General features: G+C 48.1%; 1 protein-coding gene across 5 annotated transcripts in view; it reads left to right on the plus strand.

The window, feature by feature from the left end:
• The window catches only part of PHKB (phosphorylase kinase regulatory subunit beta), a 413,553-nt gene that overhangs the window by 233,638 nt on the left and 158,084 nt on the right, over positions 1–21,831 (plus strand). For all 5 annotated transcript variants that reach the window (XM_063945574.1, XM_063945575.1, XM_063945572.1 and 2 more), the window contains one exon: positions 19,096–19,159. In XM_063945574.1, the coding sequence (XP_063801644.1) occupies positions 19,096–19,159 (64 nt within the window). The remainder of the gene's footprint in view (positions 1–19,095; positions 19,160–21,831) is intronic.

The following is a 21,831-nucleotide window of genomic DNA, read 5'->3' on the forward strand; positions in this document are numbered from 1 at the left end:
GGCTCTCCAGTACGCTCGAACCTTCCAACTGGATCTCCTGTTCGGTGGTCGGGATCTCATCTCCACATGCACCAGAGAATTCGTCTGTTGCCAAGGCCAGGATTTCACTCCTTTGGTGACTCCAATTGCCTCACCTTCTGGAGGGCCGCAGGTTCGGGATTCAGGACTGGGTCCCTCTAACCACGGATTCGAGCCTTCAGGGCTGGGGAGCAGTCACTCAAGGAGTAACCTTCCAAGGACGGTGGTCAAGCCTGGAAGCCGGCCTGCCCATCAACATCCTGGAACTAAGAGCCGTCTACAACAGTCTTCTTCAAGCAGCCCCTCTTCAAAGAAATCGGGCCATTCAAGTGCATTCGGACAACGTAACAACAGTGGCTTACATAAACCAACAAGGCAGAATAAAGAGCAGAGCGGCGATGTCAGAGGTGACAAGAATACTCCTCTGTACAGAAAAGCACGCGTTGGCACTGTCAGCCATCTTCATTCCGTGAGTAGACAACTGGGAAGTAGACTTCCTCAGCAGACAATCTCTATCCAGGGGAGTGGGGTCTCCATCCGGACGTGTTAGAGGAAATAACAGATCTTTGGGTATTACCCAAAATAGATATGATGGCCTCTCGTCTCAACAAGAAGCTTCGGCGTTATTGTTCCAGGTCGAGGGACCCACAGGCAGTGGCAGTGGACGCCCTGGTGTCTCCGTGGGTGTTCCAGTCAGTGTACGTGTTTCCACCACTCTCACTCATCCCAAGAATCCTAAAGCTCATAAGGAGAACAAGGGTTCAAGCAATCCTCATTGCACCAGACTGGCCAAGAAGGGCTTGGTACGCAGACCTTGTGAATCTAATGCAAGAAGAACCGAGGCCTCTTCCTCTTTGGGAGGACCTGCTGCAGCAGGGGCCGTTCGCCTATCAAGACTTACCGTGTCTACGTTTGACGGCATGAAAGTTGAGCGCCTGATTTTTGCTGGAAGGGCATTCCGAAGAAGGTCATTCCTACCCTGATACAGGCTAGGAAAGGGGTAACGTCTAAACATTACCATCGTATTTGGAAGAAATATGCCTCTTAGTGTGAATCCAAGAAGTTCCCTACGGTGGAGTTTCAACTCGGACGTTTTCTCCTACTCCTGCAGGCAGGTGTGGATATGGGCCTGAGGTTAGGATCTGTGAAGGTCCAGATTTCGGCCCTATCTATTTTCTTTCAGAAACAATTAGCTAACCTCCCTGAGGTTCAGACTTTTTTTTTGAAGTGAGTTCTGCACATCCAACCTCCCTTTGTACCGCCTACGGCGCCTTGGGACCTTAACGTGGTGTTGCAGTTCCTCCAGTCGGATTGGTTTGAGCCTCTACAGGAGGTTGAGGTCAAATGTCTTACGTGTAAGGCTGTCACGTTGTTGGCTTTAGCTTCTGCTAGACGTGTGTCGGAGTTGGGGGCTTTGTCCTGTAAAAGCCCATACTTGATCTTCCACGAAGATAAAGCTGAGTCCTGGACACGTCCGCAGTTTCTTCCGAAGGTTGTGTCGGCATTTCATATCAACCAGAGCTGGATTAAAACCTCGGGGGGCCCAGGGTACTTAAGACAGGGGGTCCCTAAGGTATATATACATTAAATATGTATATATATATATATATATATATATATATATATATATACACACACACACACACACATACATATATAGTGTGTGTGTGTCTGTGTGTGTGTGTGTATATATATATATATATTTCTCCCCAAGGAACGGCACTCTGAGACTTTAAATCAGCATAAACGTGTATTCAGGCTGGGGCAACGTTTCGAGGTGCAACTCCCTTTCTCAAGCCCACCAACAACACATCCACAAAAAACAGACACCCGAAACGTTGCCCCAGCCTGAATACACGTTTATGCTGATTTTAAAGTCTCAGAGTGCCGTTCCTTGGGGAGAAATTTATATGCTATGTATTGAACTGGACACCTGAGCAGTTGTTTTGTGTTAATGGGCGTGCCGACATACGATCATTGTGTATATACACTGCTCAAAAAAATAAAGGGAACACTAAAATAACACATCCTAGATCTGAATGAATGAAATATTCTTATTAAATACTTTGTTCTTTACATAGTTGAATGTGCTGACAACAAAATCACACAGAAATGATCAATGGAAATCAAATTTATTAACCCATGGAGGTCTGGATTTGGAGTCACCCTCAAAATTAAAGTGGAAAAACACACTACATGCTGATCCAACTTTGATGTAATGTCCTTAAAACAAGTCAAAATGAGGCTCAGTAGTGTGTGTGGCCTCCACGTGCCTGTATGACCTCCCTACAACCCACACAAGTGGCTCAGGTAGTGCAGCTCATCCAGGATGGCACATCAATGCGAGCTGTGGCAAGAAGGTTTGCTGTGTCTGTCAGCGTAATGTCCAGAGCATGGAGTTGCTACCAGGAGACAGGCCAGTACATCAGGAGACGTGGAGGAGGCCGTAGGAGGGCAACAACCCAGCAGCAGGACCGCTACCTCCGCTTTTGTGCAAGAAGGAACAGGAGGAGCACTGCCAGAGCCCTGCAAAATGACCTCTAGCAAGCCACAAATGTGCATGTGTCTACTCAAACGATCAGAAACAGACTCCATGAGGGTGGTATGAGGGCCCGACGTCCACAGGTGGGGGTTGTGCTTACAGCCCAACACCGTGCAGAACGTTTGGCATTTGCCAGAGAACACCAAGATTGGCAAATTCGCCACTGGCGCCCTGTGCTCTTCACAGATGAAAGCAGGTTCTCACTGAGCACATGTGAGACATGACAGAGTCTGGAGACGCCAAGGAGAACGTTCTGCTGCCTGCAACATCCTCCAGCATGACCGGTTTGGCAGTGGGTCAGTAATGGTGTGGGTTGGTATTTCTTTGGGGGGGCCGCACAGCCCTCCATGTGCTCGCCAGAGGTAGCCTGACTGCCATTAGGTACCGAGATGAGATCCTCAGACCCCTTGTGAGACCATATGCTGGTGCGGTAGGCCCTGGGTTCCTCCTAATGCAAGACAATGCTAGACCTCATGTGGCTGGAGTGTGTCCGCAGTTCCTGCAAGACGAAGGCATTGATGCTATGGACTGGCCCGCCCGTTCCCCAGACCTGAATCCAATTGAGCACATCTGGGACATCATGTCTCGCTCCATCCACCAACGCTACGTTGCACCACAGACTGTCCAGGAGTTGGCGGATGCTTTAGTCCAGGTATGGGAGGAAATCCCTCAGGAAACCATCCACCACCTCATCAGGAGCATGCCCAGGCGTTGTAGGGAGGTCATACAGGCACGTGGAGGCCACACACACTACTGAGCCTCATTTTGACTTGTTTTAAGGACATTACATCAAAGTTGGATCAGCCTGTAGTGTGTTTTTCCACTTTCATTTTGAGGGTGACTCCAAATCCAGACCTCCATGGGTTAATAAATTTGATTTCCATTGATAATTTTTGTGTGATTTTGTTGTCAGCACATTCAACTATGTAAAGAACAAAGTATTTAATAAGAATATTTCATTCATTCAGATCTAGGTTGTGTTATTTTAGTGTTACCTTTATTTTTTTGAGCAGTGTGTGTATGTGTATATATATATATATATATATATGTACATAAATACACACACACACCTATATACATACACACACACACACACACACACACACACATATAGATATATATATAGAGAGAGAGACAGAGATGTGAAGGCGGGGTTACTGAATGGGAGCTACAGGTAGGCTGAGTGCAGGGATAATGAGGGGGAGATACAGGGAGGGTAAGAGTGCTTCGGGGGAGTTACAGGGAGGCTGAGGGGAGGGGCGCTGAGGGGGAAATAAAGGAAGGATGAGGGCAAGGGCGCTGAGAAGTTACAGGGAGGGTGAGAGCAGGGATGCTGAGGGGGAGATACAATGAGGCTGAGGGCAGGGTCGCAGAGAGGGACTTACAGGGAAGGTGAGGGCAGGGATGCTGAGGGGGAGATACAGGGAGGCTGAGGGCAGGAGCGCTGAGGGGGAAATAAAGGAAGGATGAGGGCAAGGGCGCTGAGAAGTTACAGGGAGGGTGAGAGCAGGGATGCTGAGGGGGAGATACAATGAGGCTGAGGGCAGGGGCGCAGAGAGGGACTTACAGGGAAGGTGAGGGCAGGGATGCTGAGGGGGAGATACAGGGAGGCTGAGAGCAGGGGCGCTGTGGGGGAGTTACAGGGAAGGTGAGGGCAGGGATGCTGAGGGGGAGATACGGGGAGGCTGAGAGCAGGGGCGCTGTGGGGGAGTTACAGGGGCGCTGTGGGGGAGTTACAGGGACGGTGTGGACGGGCGGTGAGGGCAGGGACACTGAAAGGGGAGATACAGAGAGGGTGAAGGCAGGGACGCTGAGGGGGAAATAAAAGGAGGATGAGGGTAAGGGCGCTGAGGAGTTACAGGGAGGGTGAGGGCAGGGATGCTGAGGTGAAGATACAGGGAAGCTGAGGGGGAAATAAAGGGAGGATGAGGTAGGATTTACAGGGAGGGTGAGGGCAAGGACACTGAGGGGGGAGTAACAGGGAGGGTGAGGGCAGGGATGCTGAAGGTGCAGATACAGGTCGGGTGAGGGCCGGGACGCTGAGGGGGGAGTAACAGGGAGGGTGAGGGCAGGGATGCTGAAGGTGCAGATACAGGTCGGGTGAAGGCCGGGACGCTGAGGGGGGAGTAACAGGGAGGGTGAGGGCAGGGATGCTGAAGGTGCAGATACAGGTCGGGTGAGGGCCGGGACGCTGAGGGGGGAGTAACAGGGAGGGTGAGGGCAGGGATGCTGAAGGTGCAGATACAGGTCGGGTGAGGGCCGGGACGCTGAGGGGGGAGTAACAGGGAGGGTGAGGGCAGGGATGCTGAAGGTGCAGATACAGGTCGGGTGAGGGCCGGGACGCTGAAGGGGGAGTAACAGGGAGGGTGAGGGCAGGGACACTGAGGGAGGATTTACAGGGAAGGTGAGGAAAGGGGCACTGAGGGGGAGTTACAGGGAGGTTATGGGTGCTGAGGGGGAGATACAGGGACATAACACTTAATATATTTTTGGAAGTATATACACATGATAAGTTACAATGTAACTTATCATGTGTATATACTTCCAAACATATTTTATCCAGCACTGAGTTACATACTTGCCTCAAAATCAAACTCCCCCCCCCCCCCCCCCCCCCCATCCCTTTCCCCCCCAGTCGCATCACATATAACAATTGCCTGGCAGGTATCCTAGGACTGACAGGAGGCGGGTACAGGAGACAGCGCACATGTGGAGAGCCTTGGAACAGGAGGGGAGAGCGCACAGCAGGTACCGGAGAGAGCTACATGAAAAAAAGCTGGAGCCGGGGAGGAGCCGTCAAGACGCGGTAAAGGAGGAGAGCGAACACAGCCTGGCGTCTGCGCAGCGCCGGCGGCTGTATCGGCTGTCAGTGGGGAGCACATTGCTGCGCTACAGATCGGTAATAGAGATCTGATCTGTGGCGGGTGGCAGGGGGCCCTTTCAGACAGGGGGGCCCAGGGGTACTTACCCCCAGAGCACCCCCCTTAATCCGGCTCTGATATCAACCAACCTATTGTGCCAGTGACTACTGACTCCTCAATTACATCAAAGTCCTTCGATATTGTGAGGGCTTTGAAGATATATGTGAAGAGGACTGCTCGTCACAGAAAGTCGGACTCTCTGTTTGTCTTATATGATCCCAAGAAAAATGGGTGTCCTGCTTCCAGTGCCGTAACTAGGCATTTTAGCGCTGTGTGCAAGAAACGGCATTGGCACCCCCCACCCCCCCTCCTATGCAAGATATAGGGGCAGTGCTCGCCTTAGGCGCGCTAAAAATATATAGGGGCATGGCTTCATGGGGAATGGGCGTGGTCGCATAATAATACCAATTCATACTATGGTGCACAGTAGTCTCCATTCAAATTATGCTGCACAGTACATTACGGCAGCCAGTCCCCCTTTTTACACATTACGGCAGACAGCGTCCCCCTTTTTGCACATTACGGCAGACAGCGACCCCTTTTTACACATTACGGCAGACAGCGTGCCCCTTTTTACACATTACGGCAGACAGCGTGCCCCTTTTTACACATTACGGCAGACAGCGTCCCCCTTATTACATATTATGGCAGACAGCGTCCCCCTTATTACACATTACGGCAGACAGCGTCCCCCTTATTACACATTACGGCAGACAGCGTCCCCCTTATTACATATTATGGCAGACAGCGTCCCCTTATTACACATTACGGCAGACAGCGTCCCCCTTATTACACATTACGGCAGACAGCGTCCCCCTTATTACACATTACGGCAGACAGCGTCCCCCTTATTACACATTGTGGCAGACAGAATAGAGGGAGAGAGAGAGATACTTACCATCTATCCCCGCTGTCAGTCAGGCTCCTCGTGCTGGCAGATCCCAGGCAGCCGCAGGGGAGGAGGAGGAGGGAGGGGGACTGGAGCCACAGCAGCGCTATGTAATTGGTAGTTGCGCCGCTGCAGCAGTCCCCTCTCCTTCCGCATTGGCTGGCCACCGCTGTGAATGCTGGGATGAGTGAAGTGCTTGAGATTTTGTCTATGTACGATATTGACTTAGTGCCATTTTTAACTATACTTTGTACTAGATAGTATACTAGGTAGTCATGATTGTCTTGCCTGCACAGTGTATCTAGCCTTACCATACCGACCCCACGGGAGCGCGCATCGGGATCGAATCTGTATCACAAGCTGCCTAACATCTTGAGATATGCACTAACTTTTCTGAAGATTTTTACTATATAGTCAGATTTATCTCACCTTGTGTACACACCTTAAATCTCTCATGTTGCTTTTGATGCATTTGTTTTGTTTTTGTTTAAAAATAAGTTTAAGTTAAGTTTAAAAATGTTTTTTTGATTTTTTTATTGTGATATTTTAACTTATTTGGGGTCAGATAACATAAAGTGTTCCAGTGGGAGTCAGGACTCCTGTGGCTGACGGTTACTTGTGTAGTTTATCCTGCTGTTATATTTGTCTGTAGTCGTTGTACAGAGCTGCTCTTCCAGAGCATAGGTTCCGTTACCCGTAGAACAGTGTAGATTCCATCTCTCCTGGCGCTGCATAAGAAGATCTGTTCTCCAGCGCGCCGTCTGCTGTCAGACAGGTCCATTATAGGCTATGTACAAATTACACACTTGCTAACCGGAGCACTTTATCCTGCAAAAATGATCACCTCCAGAGATTCGGCAAGAATGTGTCAAGTGGGTAAAAATGTCACTCTAACCTGAACGCGACATTAAGCGCTGACACAGTGTCACCTTCTCTAAAGTAAAATCTTTATTGTGCAGAGTTTCCTCTCCGTGTCCCACATGTCAGCGATCTGTGCGCGCAAAGAGGGCGGTGTGACTTCTCAGCCGCAACACATGTCCGAGCATTATCTCTGTTTTTACTTAAATAAACACACAGGGGTACATTTACTAAGGTGGGAGGTTTTTTTTAGAACTGGCAATGTTACCCGTAGCAACCAATCAGAATCTATTCACTTCTAGAAGCAGCTATGTTAAATAGAATCTGATTGGTTGCTATGAGCTATCACCCGTTCCAAAAAAAAAGCTCCCTTAGTCAATTTACCCCATAGTGTTACAGTGTACGTACATACATCACATGTCGCAGGGTCTCTACGGAGGGGTAGGAGTACATATCATTTTACACAATGCATTAAAGCAATTCCGTCACGTAAGCACAACTACACGCTAATCAGATCTCTGTAATAATATAACTAAACAGATTTATAATTGCACAGATAATAACATGTTCCGTCAGTCAGATTTGCTTTGTTTTGCATTGTGAACAAGTGGATTTCACTCATAATTACTGTAGTGAAGCTGATTGAATGCTGTTTATTGCAATTATAGTCTTATAGGCTAATAATCCTACAAGCGTCGTCTGTTATGCATGTGCGGAAAACGTATTTCTTCCACGTCAATGTAATGTGGATATATGTTCAGATTGCCAACACCAGAGTGACGTCACATAACGTCGACATTTTATATTATTGTTAGAGTTAGGCTGTGGTTAGGGGGATGCGGTCAGAATCCCGGGGGACAGAATCCTGACAGATCCTAAAGGTAAGTACAGGGGTTAGAGTTAGGCACTAGGAGGAGGATGGGACGGATAGGGTTAGGCTGTGGGAGGGGTGGGTTAGGGATAGGCTTAAAATACTTGGATCCATCAGGATTCCGCTGTCGGGAATCCTGATTGCCGAGATTTCATACTTTACCCGTGGTTAAGGACACTTTCCACATCAGTGAAAATCCACATGGTTGACATTTGACATGTCTGTCGACGTTCTGGTGTTGACATTTGTACCATACCCGTGTGTGTGTGTGTGTGTCACATTTCTATGTTGTTGTGAGTTAATGGAAATGCAGATTTTTGCATTGTGGATAATGTAACGCTCCGTATATAGGAGGTCATTCTGACCCGTTCGCTCGCTGCTTTTTTACACAGCAGAGCGAACGGGTCCCTACTACGCATGCGGCGGCATCGTAGTGCGCCGGCGCATGCCAGACGGCCAAAGGCCATAGCAGGGATGCGATCGCCTCTGCCTGATTGACAGGCCGAGGCGATCGCTAGGCAGGAGGGGGAGGAACGGCAGCGGGGGGGGGGGGGGTGAACGGTGGGGTGGGCCGCAACGGCTGCGTAATGTCACACACAGCCGCCACGGGCCGGGGAGCGATGAGCAGCTCCCGGCCAGCACGCTAAAGCTGCGCTGGCCGGGAGCTACTCTTGAAGTGCACTTCTGCTGGGGGGGGTCGACTGACTAGGAAGTCTGGGAAGATAATCGTAGCTGTGCTAAATTTAGCACAGCTATGATCAACTCGGAATGACCCTCATAAGGTATCACAGGGTTAAATTTTACTCCTCTTTTTTTGGAATGAATGGAAATTGCTAGCCAGCAAGTGTATTCAGCAAATGGGTGTTTAGATAATTTTGGTGTACGTCTAAATGCACTTATTGTGATTTAGGAGTTAATTTATACCAGCAGTAAAGCACTTGCAGCCCAATGCAACACATTAACAGTATCTCACATCGTTAAACCCATCTCTCTGCTCTTCAGTTAAAATGCCATGAAAACCAACTTGTCTTTATTGGCCATATTTGTCCATCTAAACACCTCTAATTCCATTACTGTTTACTAGGGGTGTACCAGAGGTACTGCGTGACATTCCGATATTTTTATATAAACAAACAACTTTTAAACAGTTATCACTTACTCTGGAGCTGCAACCTGAAAGCCGCCATTTCTCCCTGTCATAGACGCTTATCATAACGCGTTTTTTTAATTGAAAAGGAAGAAGTTGCGGCTGCAGGAAGTATGCACAAGAACTTACTTGCGGCAAATTGAATCTGCCCCGTAGTGTCGGAAGATCTTCAACTTAATCAAAGTCATTTAAATCACGTAGCACAGCGTCACACCAGAGCTTTGTGTAGCTGCAGGTATATTAATAAGACTCACAGCTGCAAAGAGACGTCCATAGATTTCCATTATTGGGGGATGTCACATCATCGAGCTTCAGTTTGCTGGCGTTTAGCGGGTGACTGTGCCTTACGCCAGTGGATGAAACGCTGATATAAATGTCGCTGTATTCAAATCAGTGGTATGTGGCAAAGTGCTCCTGCTCACGGAACGGGTTCCCTGAAGGTTAAGTTGCGTCCAATTTTCATGGCCATTTTTTTTTTAAATCTACGTATCTAATCTGAAGATCGCCAGATATCGCAGAAGCGTGTACAATATTAAGAATAGTGATTTTCTCTAGCATCCATAAGGGATATTGGGGAGACTTAGTACAATGGGGTATAGACGGAGGCCAAAGGAGCCGGTGCACTTTAAATTTCTTCACTGGGTGTGCTGGCTCCTCTCCTCTATGCCCCATCCCACAGACAGATTAGAAAAAAGTGCCCTCAGGAGAGGATGCACATCTCTGCAGCTCCAGAGAGTTTTCTTCAATTTATTTTAAACTTTTATTATTTTTGGTAAACTGTTTGGGCAACAGCATTCCTGCACCATGGTTGGTTAAGGGATGTGGGGGGGGGGACGGTCACTGGCCTTGCGAGGTGCAGAGCCGCTTCCCTGCTGCAGGACCATCGTCCTGAGAGGTTGTTTGTTCAGCGGGGCACTGCGCCTTGGCTGTCGCAATCGCAGCACACCGCACACCCCTAACATATGCCTGAAGGTGACATCTGTGGTGAGTACACCGGTGGCCCCGCTAGGTGGGTCCCCTGGTTCAAAGTACGGCTGAGTGCGGGTGCGGCATACTGGACCCTCCTGGGGGGGGGGGGGGACCCGCTAGAGCCCCCCGTGTGAACTGGCTCAAGATCTCAAGATGGCTTAAACTAGCACTTGTGTGATGTGTTTAAGCATAATAGGAGACATTGCCAGTATAAAAAAATGCTGTAGCTTCGGCGCCATTGGGGGGGGGGGGGGGGGGGGGGGGGGGGGGGACCTCAGAGTCGGACCAGAGGCATTTTGGCGCCTTCCCCTGCTTAATGCAGCAGCAAACAGCACACACAGCGCTTCCTGACTACTCAGACATGCTGGAAAACTGGTACAGGGTGTAGCCGCTATTGTACACAATCTGTGTCCTATATAGGACAGAAATCATTAGGTTTCACTGTTATAGTTAGCTGATAGCCTCACCGACTCGGTGCAGCTAGGGGTGTGCTGGTGGGTCTTCTCTGTGTGTCTCCTCTGACATACAGTAAGGGCAGGCTTGATCAATATACTGTCTGTGTATATGTGTATGGTATTGTGATTTACTGATACTGATTGTGATACTGATACTGATTGTGATACTGTAAGCATGGGTAAACACAAACTCTGTAGTGTATGTCACACTAGATTCTCTCCCTTATCTGCTGATTCTGTTTCATGTGAACAATGCAGCCAATCTTCACAAATCAGTGAAGGGGATGAGGAAGAGGGTCCAGAGCCCTCCTGGCTAGGGTCACTTAAAACTATGATGTCTGATATGTCATCACAACTCACTGCTAATGTTCAGAAAACTCAGCTACTACAACATACTGTTGCTGACTTAGCTGCTAGGGCAGATGTTACACAGCCCTCCTGTCTCATGCAGGTCCACAGAAGCATGGTTTACCTACCCTACTCTCTGATTCAGATGAGGACATACAGGAGGTTGGGGAGGACTTAGATCCCATTAGTGAGGATTCTGATTCTGCTCAGGGTATTGATCCCCTCATTCTGGCTATACGGGACGTGTTAAAGCTCCCTCTAGAGGACACTGTGTCACAGCAGTTGTTTTTCTTTACACAAAACAAGCCTAATGTCACTTTCAGAGTTTTCAGCGTTAGATGACCTTTTCAAGTTGGCCTGGAAAAATCCAGACAAAAGTGTCAAAAAAGTTTTTGCGCACTTTCCCATTTGCTCCAGAAGGTAGGAAATTCTGGGAAGTACCCCCAGGGGTTGACGTATCAGTCTCTTGACTGTCCAAAAAGGCGGTGCTGCCTGCCCCGGGCTCCTTTACCATGAAGGATACTGGGTACAGAAAGATAGAGACTACACTCAGATCTATTTACATGGCAGCAGGTGTCTCGCAGAAGCCGGTCTTAGCAGGTTGCTGGATGACCCATGCCATTCATATGTGGGCTTCTCAAATTCAGGGGGGTCTCTCCGGGGATATGGCTCTGGTCACTATGGTGACTCTCCTCAAGCAGATTCAGGACAATACACATGTCCTGTGTGGCTCGCTTAAGGATATGGGGAATATTAATGCTAGGACTTCTGCCATGGCAGTGTCGGCACACAGGGCTTTGTGGTTGCGTCAGTGGATAACAGACGCAGAATCAAAGCGCAACGTGGAATCCCTCCCCTTTTCTGGGTAATGGCTCTTTGGGGTTGAGTTGGATACGTGGATTTCCAAAGTCACAGCTTGGAAAGCTACGTTTCTCCCATCTCGGGCCCCGCCGACTAGGCGTTCCTACCCGGGGCCGTCTGTGCAGTCCTTTCGGTTTAACAGATTTCGATCTAGGGCCAGAGGTGCCTCCAATGCGAATAAAGGCACCAGAGGTAAGTCAAAAAGACCTGCCATCACCGGTTCTCAGGAACAGAGCACCAGTTCTGCTTCCACTAAATCCTCAGCATGACTGTGCTCACCCACCCCGAGGAAATCTCGTGGTGGGGAGCTCGACTGCGTCACTTCAGCCGCATCTGGAAAGGCTCCTGCCAGGATACCTGGGTAAGGGAACTCATTTCTCAGGGCTACAAGCTGGATTTCAACGGTGTTCCTCCCCAACGATCTTTCAAATCAGGCTTACCAGCTTTGGAGGATACACAGGTTACGTTGCAACAGGCAATCCGAAAGTTGGCCCAGTCCCACGTCATTGTTCCAGTACCAATACTACAACGAGGCAAGGGTTATTACTCCAACCTTTTTGTGGTACCAAAGCTGGACGGCTCAGTACGCCCCATTTTGAATCTAAAGTCCTTGAATCCTTCTAGTTCAAAATGGAATCCCTGAGGGCAGTGATTGCGGGCCTGGAAGACCAGGAATTCCTGGTTTCCTTGGATGTCAAGGACGCCTACCTTCATATTCCAATTTGACCACCTCATCAGGCTTATCTGAGGTCTGCCCTACTGGATGGCCATTACCAGTTCCAGGCACTACCCTTTGGCCTGTCCTCGGCTTAGAGGGTATTCATGAAGGTGATGGCGAAGATGATGCTCCAGGTCCAGGGGTAAATGTTGTCCCTTACCTGGTTGATCTTCTGATAAAAGCAAGATCCAGGGAGCTTTATTGCTCCATATTGACCACACTATCCAACTTCTGTCACACCATGAGTGGATTCTCAATCTGCAGAAGTCCCACCTGGAGCCGATCCAACGGCTCCTGTTTTTGGATGTTGCTGAATACAGTGGCCAAGAGGGTGTTACTCCCCGGGGGACAAAGCGAGACGGCCTCAGGAGATGGTCCGCATGGTGCTCCGACCTACTCGAGTATCCATCCATCTTTGCATCAGATGGTTGGGGAAGATGGTCGCCTCATACGAGGTGATCCAATATGGGAGGTTCCATGCCATAACATTTCAATTGGATCTCCTGAGCAAGTGGTCCGAATCACATCTACAGATGCGCGGATGATTCGGCTGTCACCTCAGGCCAGGATTTCCCTCCTGTGCAGTCCTCCAACCTACTGGAAGGCCGGAGTTTCGGGATTCAGGATTGGACCCTCCTCACGACGAATGCGAGTCTGCGAGAATGGGGTGCTGTCACCCAGGGTGCACAATTTCAGGGCAGGTGGTCAGCCCACGAAGCCCTCCTTCCGATCAACATTCTGGAACTTCAGACGATCTACAATGCACTGCTTCAGGCCTCTCCTCTGCTCACGGATCACGCGATTCAAGTTCAGTCGGACAACGCCACAGCAGTGGCGTACATCAATCGGCAAGGAGGAACAAAAAGCAGAGCCTGCATGCTAGAGGTGTCAAAAATACTGCAGAGCGAGAGCTGTTAAAAATGCAAGGGCAATGTCGGCAATAGTCATTCCGGGTGTGGATAACTGGGAAGCGGATTTCCTGCGTTGTCACGATCTCCACCCGGGGGGGTGTCTCCACCATCAGGTGTTCCAACAGATCATCCACTGGTGGGGCTGCCCGCAAATGGACATGATGGCTTCTCGTCTCAACAAGACGCTTCACTGGTATTACTCTCGAACCAGGGACCCTCAGGTGAGGGCAGTGGATGCACTGACGTCGCCTTGGCCTTACCGGCTGGTCTACCTGTTTCCTCCAATTCCGTTGCTCCCAAGGGTACTCAAGCGAATCAGAAATTAAGGAGTCCAGGCAATTCTAATTGCCCCGGTTTGGCCTCGGAGGGCGTGGTACATGGGTCTTTTGGACATGTCCGTCGAAGACCCTTGGCCTCTACCACTAAGAAACCATCTTCAACATGGACCGTTCGTCTACCCGGAGTTACGGCGACTTCGTTTGACGGCATGGAGGTTTAGCTCATAAAGGCCTTTCCAAAAAGGTTATTGCTACCATGGTTCAGGCCAGGAAACCTGTGACGTCAAAACACTATCATCATATCTGGAGAAGATATGTCTCTTGGTGCTAGGAACACACGTATCCGCCTGCAGAGTTCCACTTGGGACGCTTCTTGCGTTTCCTGCAGTCTGGTGTGGATAAGAGCTTGCGACTGGATTCCATTAAGGTCCAGATTTCAGCTCTCTCCATTTTCTTCCAGAGGAAATTGGCACTGTTACCAGAAGTTCAGACCTTCTTGCAAGGGGTACTCCACATACAACCTCCTTTTGTGCCGCCTACAGCACCTTGGGATTTTAATGTGGTGTTGGAATTTCTACAGTCCTCCTGGTTTGAGCCTCTGATGACGGTAGAAGACAAGTACCTCACGTGGAAGACAGCGATGTTATTGGCCCTGGCTTCTGCTAGACGTGTCTCAGAATTGGGGGGGCCTTATCGTGTAAAGGGCCCTACAGACTGGACGACCCACCGCCAAGCTGCCCGACCTCCGATACGGCAGACGTGCGACTCGGCGGTGGGGGGGAGATGACAGCTAGAGTGAAGTTTCTTCACTCCACCCGGCGCCATAGCAATGCATGCTAATATGGACAATCTCGTCCATATTGGCCTGCATGCATAAGCGAAGGGGCACCAACGATGAATGGGCCGCGCATCATTCATCGGTGGTGCTTACACACTGCACGATATGAACGAGTTCTCGTTCATTAATGAACGAGAATGTTCATATCGTGCAGTATTTTCTGCCAGTGTGTAGGGCCCTTAAGAGCCCATACTTGGTCTTTTACGAGGACAGAGCGGAGCTCAGGACTAGGCAGCAGTTCCTGCGGAAGGTTGTCTCTGCGTTTCACCTGAATTAACCTATTGTGGTTCCATCCAGTTCTGACACTTCTACTCCTCCGGAGGCTTTGGATGCGGTGCGAGCCTTTAAGATCTATGTCAAGCGAATGGCTCGGGTCAGAAAGTCGGATTCCTTGTTCTTGCTCTATGATGCACAGAAAAAGGGTTGTCCTGCTTCAAAGCAGTCCATTGCTCATTGGCTTAGGCTTACTATCCAACAGGCCTATGTATCAGCAGCCTTACCTGTTCCTAAGTCTCTGAAGGCCCACTCTACTAGATTGGTGGGCTCTTCCTGGGCGGCTGCCCGTGGAGTCTCGGCCTTGCAACTGTGCCGAGCTGCTACCTGGTCGGGCAAGACCACTTTTGTAAAGTTCTACAAGTTTGATACCCTGGCCAAAGAGGATACCCAGTTTGGGCGGGTAGTGCTGCAGAAGTCTCTGCACATTCCCGCCAGTTCTGGAAGCTTTGGGATGTCCCCATCATACTAAGTCTCCCCAATATCCCTTATGGAAGCTAGAGAAAATAGGATTTTAATTACCTACCGGTAAATCCTTTTCTCGTAGTCCATAAGGGATGTTGGGCGCCCACCTCAGTGCATTGACTTTTCTGCATTTTCTCCGTTGTGTGGTTACCTGTTCAGCTGTTACTGTTGTTACCAGCCATTGCTGGTTGTTCTATGTTCGTGGTATGCTGGTATTAAATCTCACCACTCTTTGTTATCATGTTCCTTCTCTCATATATGTCCTTTCTCCTTTGGGCACTGTTTTACCTATAACTGCCTGTGGGAGGGGGCATAGAGGGGAGGAGCCAGCACACCCAGTGAAGAAATTTAAAGTGCACAGGCTCCTTTGGACCTCGTCTATACCCCATTGTACTAAGTCTCCCCAATATCCCTTATGGACTATTAGAAAAGGATTTACCGGTAGGTAATTCAAATCCTATTTTCAGTTGCGTCATAATCAGTCCAAGACCTCTATGAAATCACTCACTTGGTGTGGTCAGTGACGTCTGTTGGTTGTCCATTCCGGCTTTCTGAGAAGTGTGCTGGAGCTGATCACACAGCGGTAATCCAGTTCCGCGCAATGGGCCTAACATGCAGTTTCCGGAGAGGCATCAACATCACAAGTGCCCCCATCCCAAATCCTGTGATGTACAGCCCCCCATAAATGCTGGTATGTGTGCAGCTGACCATCGCAGGGATGCTTGGAGGCACATCACACTGAATTGAATTGACCCTGTCATTTAAAAAATAAATAAATGCTTTTGCGCAACTGAACTCTAAATATTGATCTATCTAACATGCAAACTAGTACTTTAATGGTTGGCATAAAGCCTGCGCCTGTATCTTACCCACAACACACACATTATAGATGCAACTGTAACCGTAAATATGTGCTGCGCAGCTGAAGAGGACTTAGTTAACATATCTCCGCAACACTACTGTTTTGTACCGGCATCTCTCCCCCCACCCTGATCCGCCTCTCAAAGTGCAAGGGGGCACAGGTATAAATGTGCACTGTGCATCACTGTAAATTAGAGCCTACTCATATGTCCTTCTCTGCCGTATCTACAGTCCTTCCATGATTGTGGGTGTGCAGGTTAAGAAAGTCTGGTGCATGTTTCCTATAGTGGTAGGCATTGTGTCGCTGTTAAGGCAGTCTGAGTCTTGTAGTTCCACAGCAGCTGGAAAGTCCCAGATTTACTATCCTAGCCTGAAATTAATAAAACATTAGTTGTAGAGGTGGTTTTGTATAATGTACAGGATGCCAGTCTTGTTTGGATTATTACATGGGGTAGATTACAGCCGCACAGTCTCCCTTGGCAGCTGCAAATCACAGTTACTCCATGCCCTTCACCTGTGATGGGTTTACATAATAATGGCCTTCCCATGTATATTCACATTACTGTGTCCTACAGGTGAATTCTGAAGGCCTGGGTCACCCTGCACAGCAGATTATACTGCTTTGTTTATTCCAGAGCACATTAACGATCAGAGACTTCTTTCTTTTTCTTACGTACAGTATATCTGAGAGATGCTTCCATTTATAAACTGTAATTATGAACCCATTTTATCAGTACTTCAAATTACTATCCTTCTGCTGGCAACTACAAAGGGTTGACGTTGCTGTGAAACGAACACTGACCTGAAGATGCCCTTGAAGTTTGATTTATAGGGGTTGCCATGGCAGAGCTCCAGGGCATGCCCTCACGTGCGCGCTGCAAAAAGAGGTAAAAGCGCGTAGGAAATAACACGTGCTATAATCATTTCTTTGTTTTGTCTTCTATAAACTTTTCACGTGATGTACTTTTATCGCTATAATATCATGTGCTGGTAGCTGCGGATAAACAGAGCAGCCGCGTCCGTAAGGGTAGAAGGTTCTAGCTGTAGTTAATGCGCCTTTCAGACCTTGCTTATCCATGAAAAAGTGCTGATAGATGTCAGGAAGACCTAAATAGACAGGAGCTGGAATAGGTATTTGGTTTCTGTTGGAGTCTGCCTCCTCGTTCTCTCCAGGCAGCTTGTTAGTTAGGTGAGACTATGGGGGTCATTCTGACCTGATCGCACGCTGCAGTTTATCGCAGCATGCGATCGGGTCAGAACTGCGCCGGTGCCGCAGTGCGCAGGTGCATGCTAGACGGCTGAAGGCCGTCCGGCCGCTACGATCGCCTTTGCCTGATTGACAGGCAGAGGCGGTCGCTGGGGGGGGGGGGGGAAGGAATGGCGGCGTTCAGCCGCCATTTCTTGGGAGCGGTCCGCCCAACGCAGGCGTGGCCGGACAGAACGGGGGGCGGGCCGCAGCTGCTGCGTGACGCTGAGCGATGAGTAGCTCCCGGCCAGCACGCTAAAGCTGCGCTGGTCGAGAGCTACTCTTGAAGTGCAAAGGCATCGCCGCTGTGCGATGCCTTTGCACTTCTGCGGGGGGGTATAGCCGTGTGCTGGGCGTCCCCTTCGCATGTCAGTGTGAATGATCGTAGCTGTGCTAAATTTAGCACAGCTACGATAATCTCGGAATGACCACCTATATTCATGAGGAAGCAATTTTCGCTAAGGCTCGCATAATACTCTGGCCCAGATTTATCAAGCCTTGGTGATAAATAGCACGGTGATAAAGTACCAACCAATCAGCTCCTAACTGTCATTTTTCAAACACAGCCTGTAACATGGCAGTTAGCTGATTGGTTGGTACTTTGTCAGCCTGCAAGGCTTGATAAATCTGGGCCTCTGTAAATGAAGTTACTTCACCAACCTTTATCAAACGTCTGTGAAAGCAACTAAGCACTTGAAAGTTTGATTAAATGGCTCCATAGCTCTGTACTTTTCTGTCCCATAGGTTGGACCTCCAACAGAGAGATAACTTTACATGCATCATTGCTCCTAATTAGCTTAACATGGCTACATTTATATAGGATAGCTATTTTATTAGATCGAGTGGCCTAAAGCCTTTTCTTGGTTGATGTACAGTGAGTTGAGGGGGGATCCATTACCTTCAGATAACTTTGATTTACTGTTTTTGGACCTCTTAGCCATGTATTTATATCATCCGTCATACTGTAGCTGATTATACATGATAGAACACTGCTTAGGTGTATTCATGGGAAACCATAGTATGCAAACACCAATTTGAGTTAAATCTCTGAGCAGCTACAATACACAGCTTTACCTGTTGATATAAAGACTGGACTGAAAATCCCAGAGGAGAACTAGAGTTCTACAGACTTATACTTAGTACAGATGGCAGGAGAGCGTGGAGAAACCAATAAATGAGTCTGGTGATGATGCCTTTTACTAGTCCCTGCCAGCCTTTTACAAAGCACAGGTGAAATGTCTCCTATTCATTGTAAGGCTCTGGACCAGTGAGTGCATACAGTGTAATGACACAAGCTGGATGTTATTACGCTATACAGTAGATCTTTCATGTCTTTTCTTTAGTGCGTGCCTTACAAGCAGACATTGCCTCTCAATTATTTTCCTCTAGTACATTTGCCATATTTTATGCATGTTTTGATTCAGCCGTTACCGCAGTGTAAACTATCTCTATTGACCACTAGAATTCAATTTTCTATCTCTGTGTAATGAGAGACAGATTTATTATCCAGCTCGCCGAGCGTGTTCTGGGTAAAATTAAACATTTACAAGCCGGCTGGGTATTGACGGTTTCCCTCCGCATATACATATACTGTATAACACCCGTGTTTTCACTCTTCTCTTGCAGTTCTGTCGGATTGGCCAAAGCCGCCCTTGAAGCGATCGACGGATTCAACCTCTTTGGAAACCAGGCAAGGAGATCCCCCCCCCCCCCCCCCCCCCGCACCTCACCCCCTTTCCCAGCAAATATAAAAGTGAAGTCCGCACAATTGCGGTGGGATCATGCCCCTAAGTTATAGTGATATGGTTTATTTTATATCTTTAAACAAACAATAAACAAAACTGTCGTTAACCTATCTACTTATGAGCTGGAAATTTCCCAGCCCCCTCCCATCCAGTCCAGTCTGCCTGTGACAGTTATTTTAATGTTCAAAATGAAAATATTTACGGAACCAATTTATTATTGTGGAGAATAAAGGGAAATTACTGGGGATTTATTATGATGATATACACAATATGCTGTAACAATTATTGCCCGCATTTCTACCTTATTTTTCCCATATTTTAAAAGCCTCCTTGAGGATCTGTAAAATATAATACACGCTCTGTTCCTGGGTTTAGTAGGCTGCTCAGAGTACACACAGTGTAATGGTTTGGTAATTAATGTTTTATGAGACATCACATATAATTCACTGACAGCTGTTCTTGGGACTACAATCCTCTTTCAGCAAAATGCACTTGTGCAACCTAAGACACTATGGTGGTCATTCTGAGTTGCTCGCTAGCTACTTTTAGCAGCCGTGCAAACGCTAAGCCGCCGCCCTCTGGGAGTGTATCTTAGCTTAACAGACGTGCGAACGAAAGGTTCGCAGCGCTGCTACAAAAAAAGATTGTGCAGTTTCAGAGTAGCTCGAGACCTACTCCAAGCTTGCGATCACTTCAGACTATTTAGTTCCTGTTTTGACGTCACAAACATGCCCTGCGTTCTGCCAGCCACGCCTACGTTTTCCCAGCCACTCCTGCGTTTTTATCTGGCACGCCTGCGTTTTTACACACACTCCCCGAAAACGGTCAGTTACCACCCAGAATCACACACTTCCTGTCAATCACTCTGCGGCCAGCAGTGCGACTGAAAAGCGTCGCTAGAGCTTGTGTAAAACTGCATCGGCTTTTGTGAAAGTACGATGCACGTGTGCAGTGCGCACCATACGCATGCGCAGATTTGCCGGTTTTTTAGCCTGATCGCTGCACTGCGAACGAAAGCAGCTAGCGATCAACTTGGAATGAGGGCCAATGGGCCTAATTCAGAGTTGATCGCAGCAGCAAATTTGTTAGCAGTTGGGCAAAACCATGTGCAGTGCAGGGGGGGCAGATGTAACATGTGCAGAGAGAGTTAGATTTGGGTGGGGTGTGTTCAAACTGAAATCTAAATTGCAGTGTAAAAATAAAGCAGCCAGTATTTACCTTGCACAGAAACCGTATAACCCACCCAAATCTAACTCTCTCTGCACGTGTTATATCTGCCCCCCCTGCAGTGCACATGGTTTTGCCCAACTGCTAACAAATTTGCTGCTGCGATCAACTCTGAATTACCCCTTATACCGTCTCCTAATTTAGTGGTTGCTTCTGTGCTGTGAGGATGAGCAGCGAGAATACATCTTATATGTAATTTAATATTTCACCCACAGTTGGTTACAGATTTCCTCTCAAGTGCTCCACATTTGTAATATTATTAATGTGAGCCCCCAGCATTGGGGGCTTGCGGACCACCGGTCCACATTTGCAACGCCGGTTACCTGCTGTTCCTGCACTGCGATAAGAAAACACATGTGGGGGTATATTTACTTAAAGTAGATTTTTGGGTCGATATTTTGTTCAAGGTTTTTTTTATCAATTTTATGTTTCAGGGTCTACATCACTCGTGTATTAACAGATGATTTTTGACATTGTTTAAAAAAGAAATTGCAAAACCCATCTGTTAGTCAATTTGGAATTTAGACCCCGAAACACAAAATCGGCCAAAAATTGACCCAGATCAACTTTTAGTAAATATAGCCCTAAACCCCATATTTACTACGAGATGATTTTCTTTACATATTTTTTTTTTTTTTTTTTTAAAGGATGTAAAAACTCGATGGGAAAAAAAATCAACGGAAAAAAATATCGACCACAAATCAATCAAAATTGACTTTTAGTAAATATACCCCGTGGTGTCATACTTCCCACAGCCAGGGGTGTTGCTTCATTCCCTTATACCCAGGGCACAGGTCTGCTCCCAAATTTTACACCCATACCATCATTAATCTCTGTATGTTTCAAGTCATTGGGCAGCCGCATCTCCTGACTTATACCCCTTTCACACTGAGCGTAAAACCCGGGATATTGCTGGAGCAAGCCGTGGTCTTGGCACACTGTGCTCAGTTCTGAAGGCCATATCTCCAGAAGGATATAAATAGATCATGGGCTACACAATGAAGGGCAACTAAAATGGTGCATGACCCATATCGCAAAACTTACCGAGAAAGGCTAAAAGATCTTCACATGTACAGTTTGGAGCAGAGAAGGGAACACGGGGGACATGATACAAACTTTCAAATAGAGTCTTAACAAGATCCAGGAGGGAGACCTTCTTCTCCAGAAGACAAGTATTAGAGCATGAGGACATGCACTGAGACTGGAGGGGGGAGGTTCAGGGGAAGTCTGAGGAAAAATTACTTCACAGAAAGGGTAGTGGACAAGTGGAATAGCCTCCCATCAGAGGTGGTAGAGGCTAAGACAGTAACTCAAATTTAAACATGCATGGGATAGACATAGGGATATCCTTACAAAGAAAGAAAGATCAAATAGTGTTTGAGGTAACAAT

The sequence above is a fragment of the Pseudophryne corroboree genome, chromosome 11, assembly GCF_028390025.1.
Source record: "Pseudophryne corroboree isolate aPseCor3 chromosome 11, aPseCor3.hap2, whole genome shotgun sequence".
NCBI lineage: Eukaryota > Metazoa > Chordata > Amphibia > Anura > Myobatrachidae > Pseudophryne > Pseudophryne corroboree.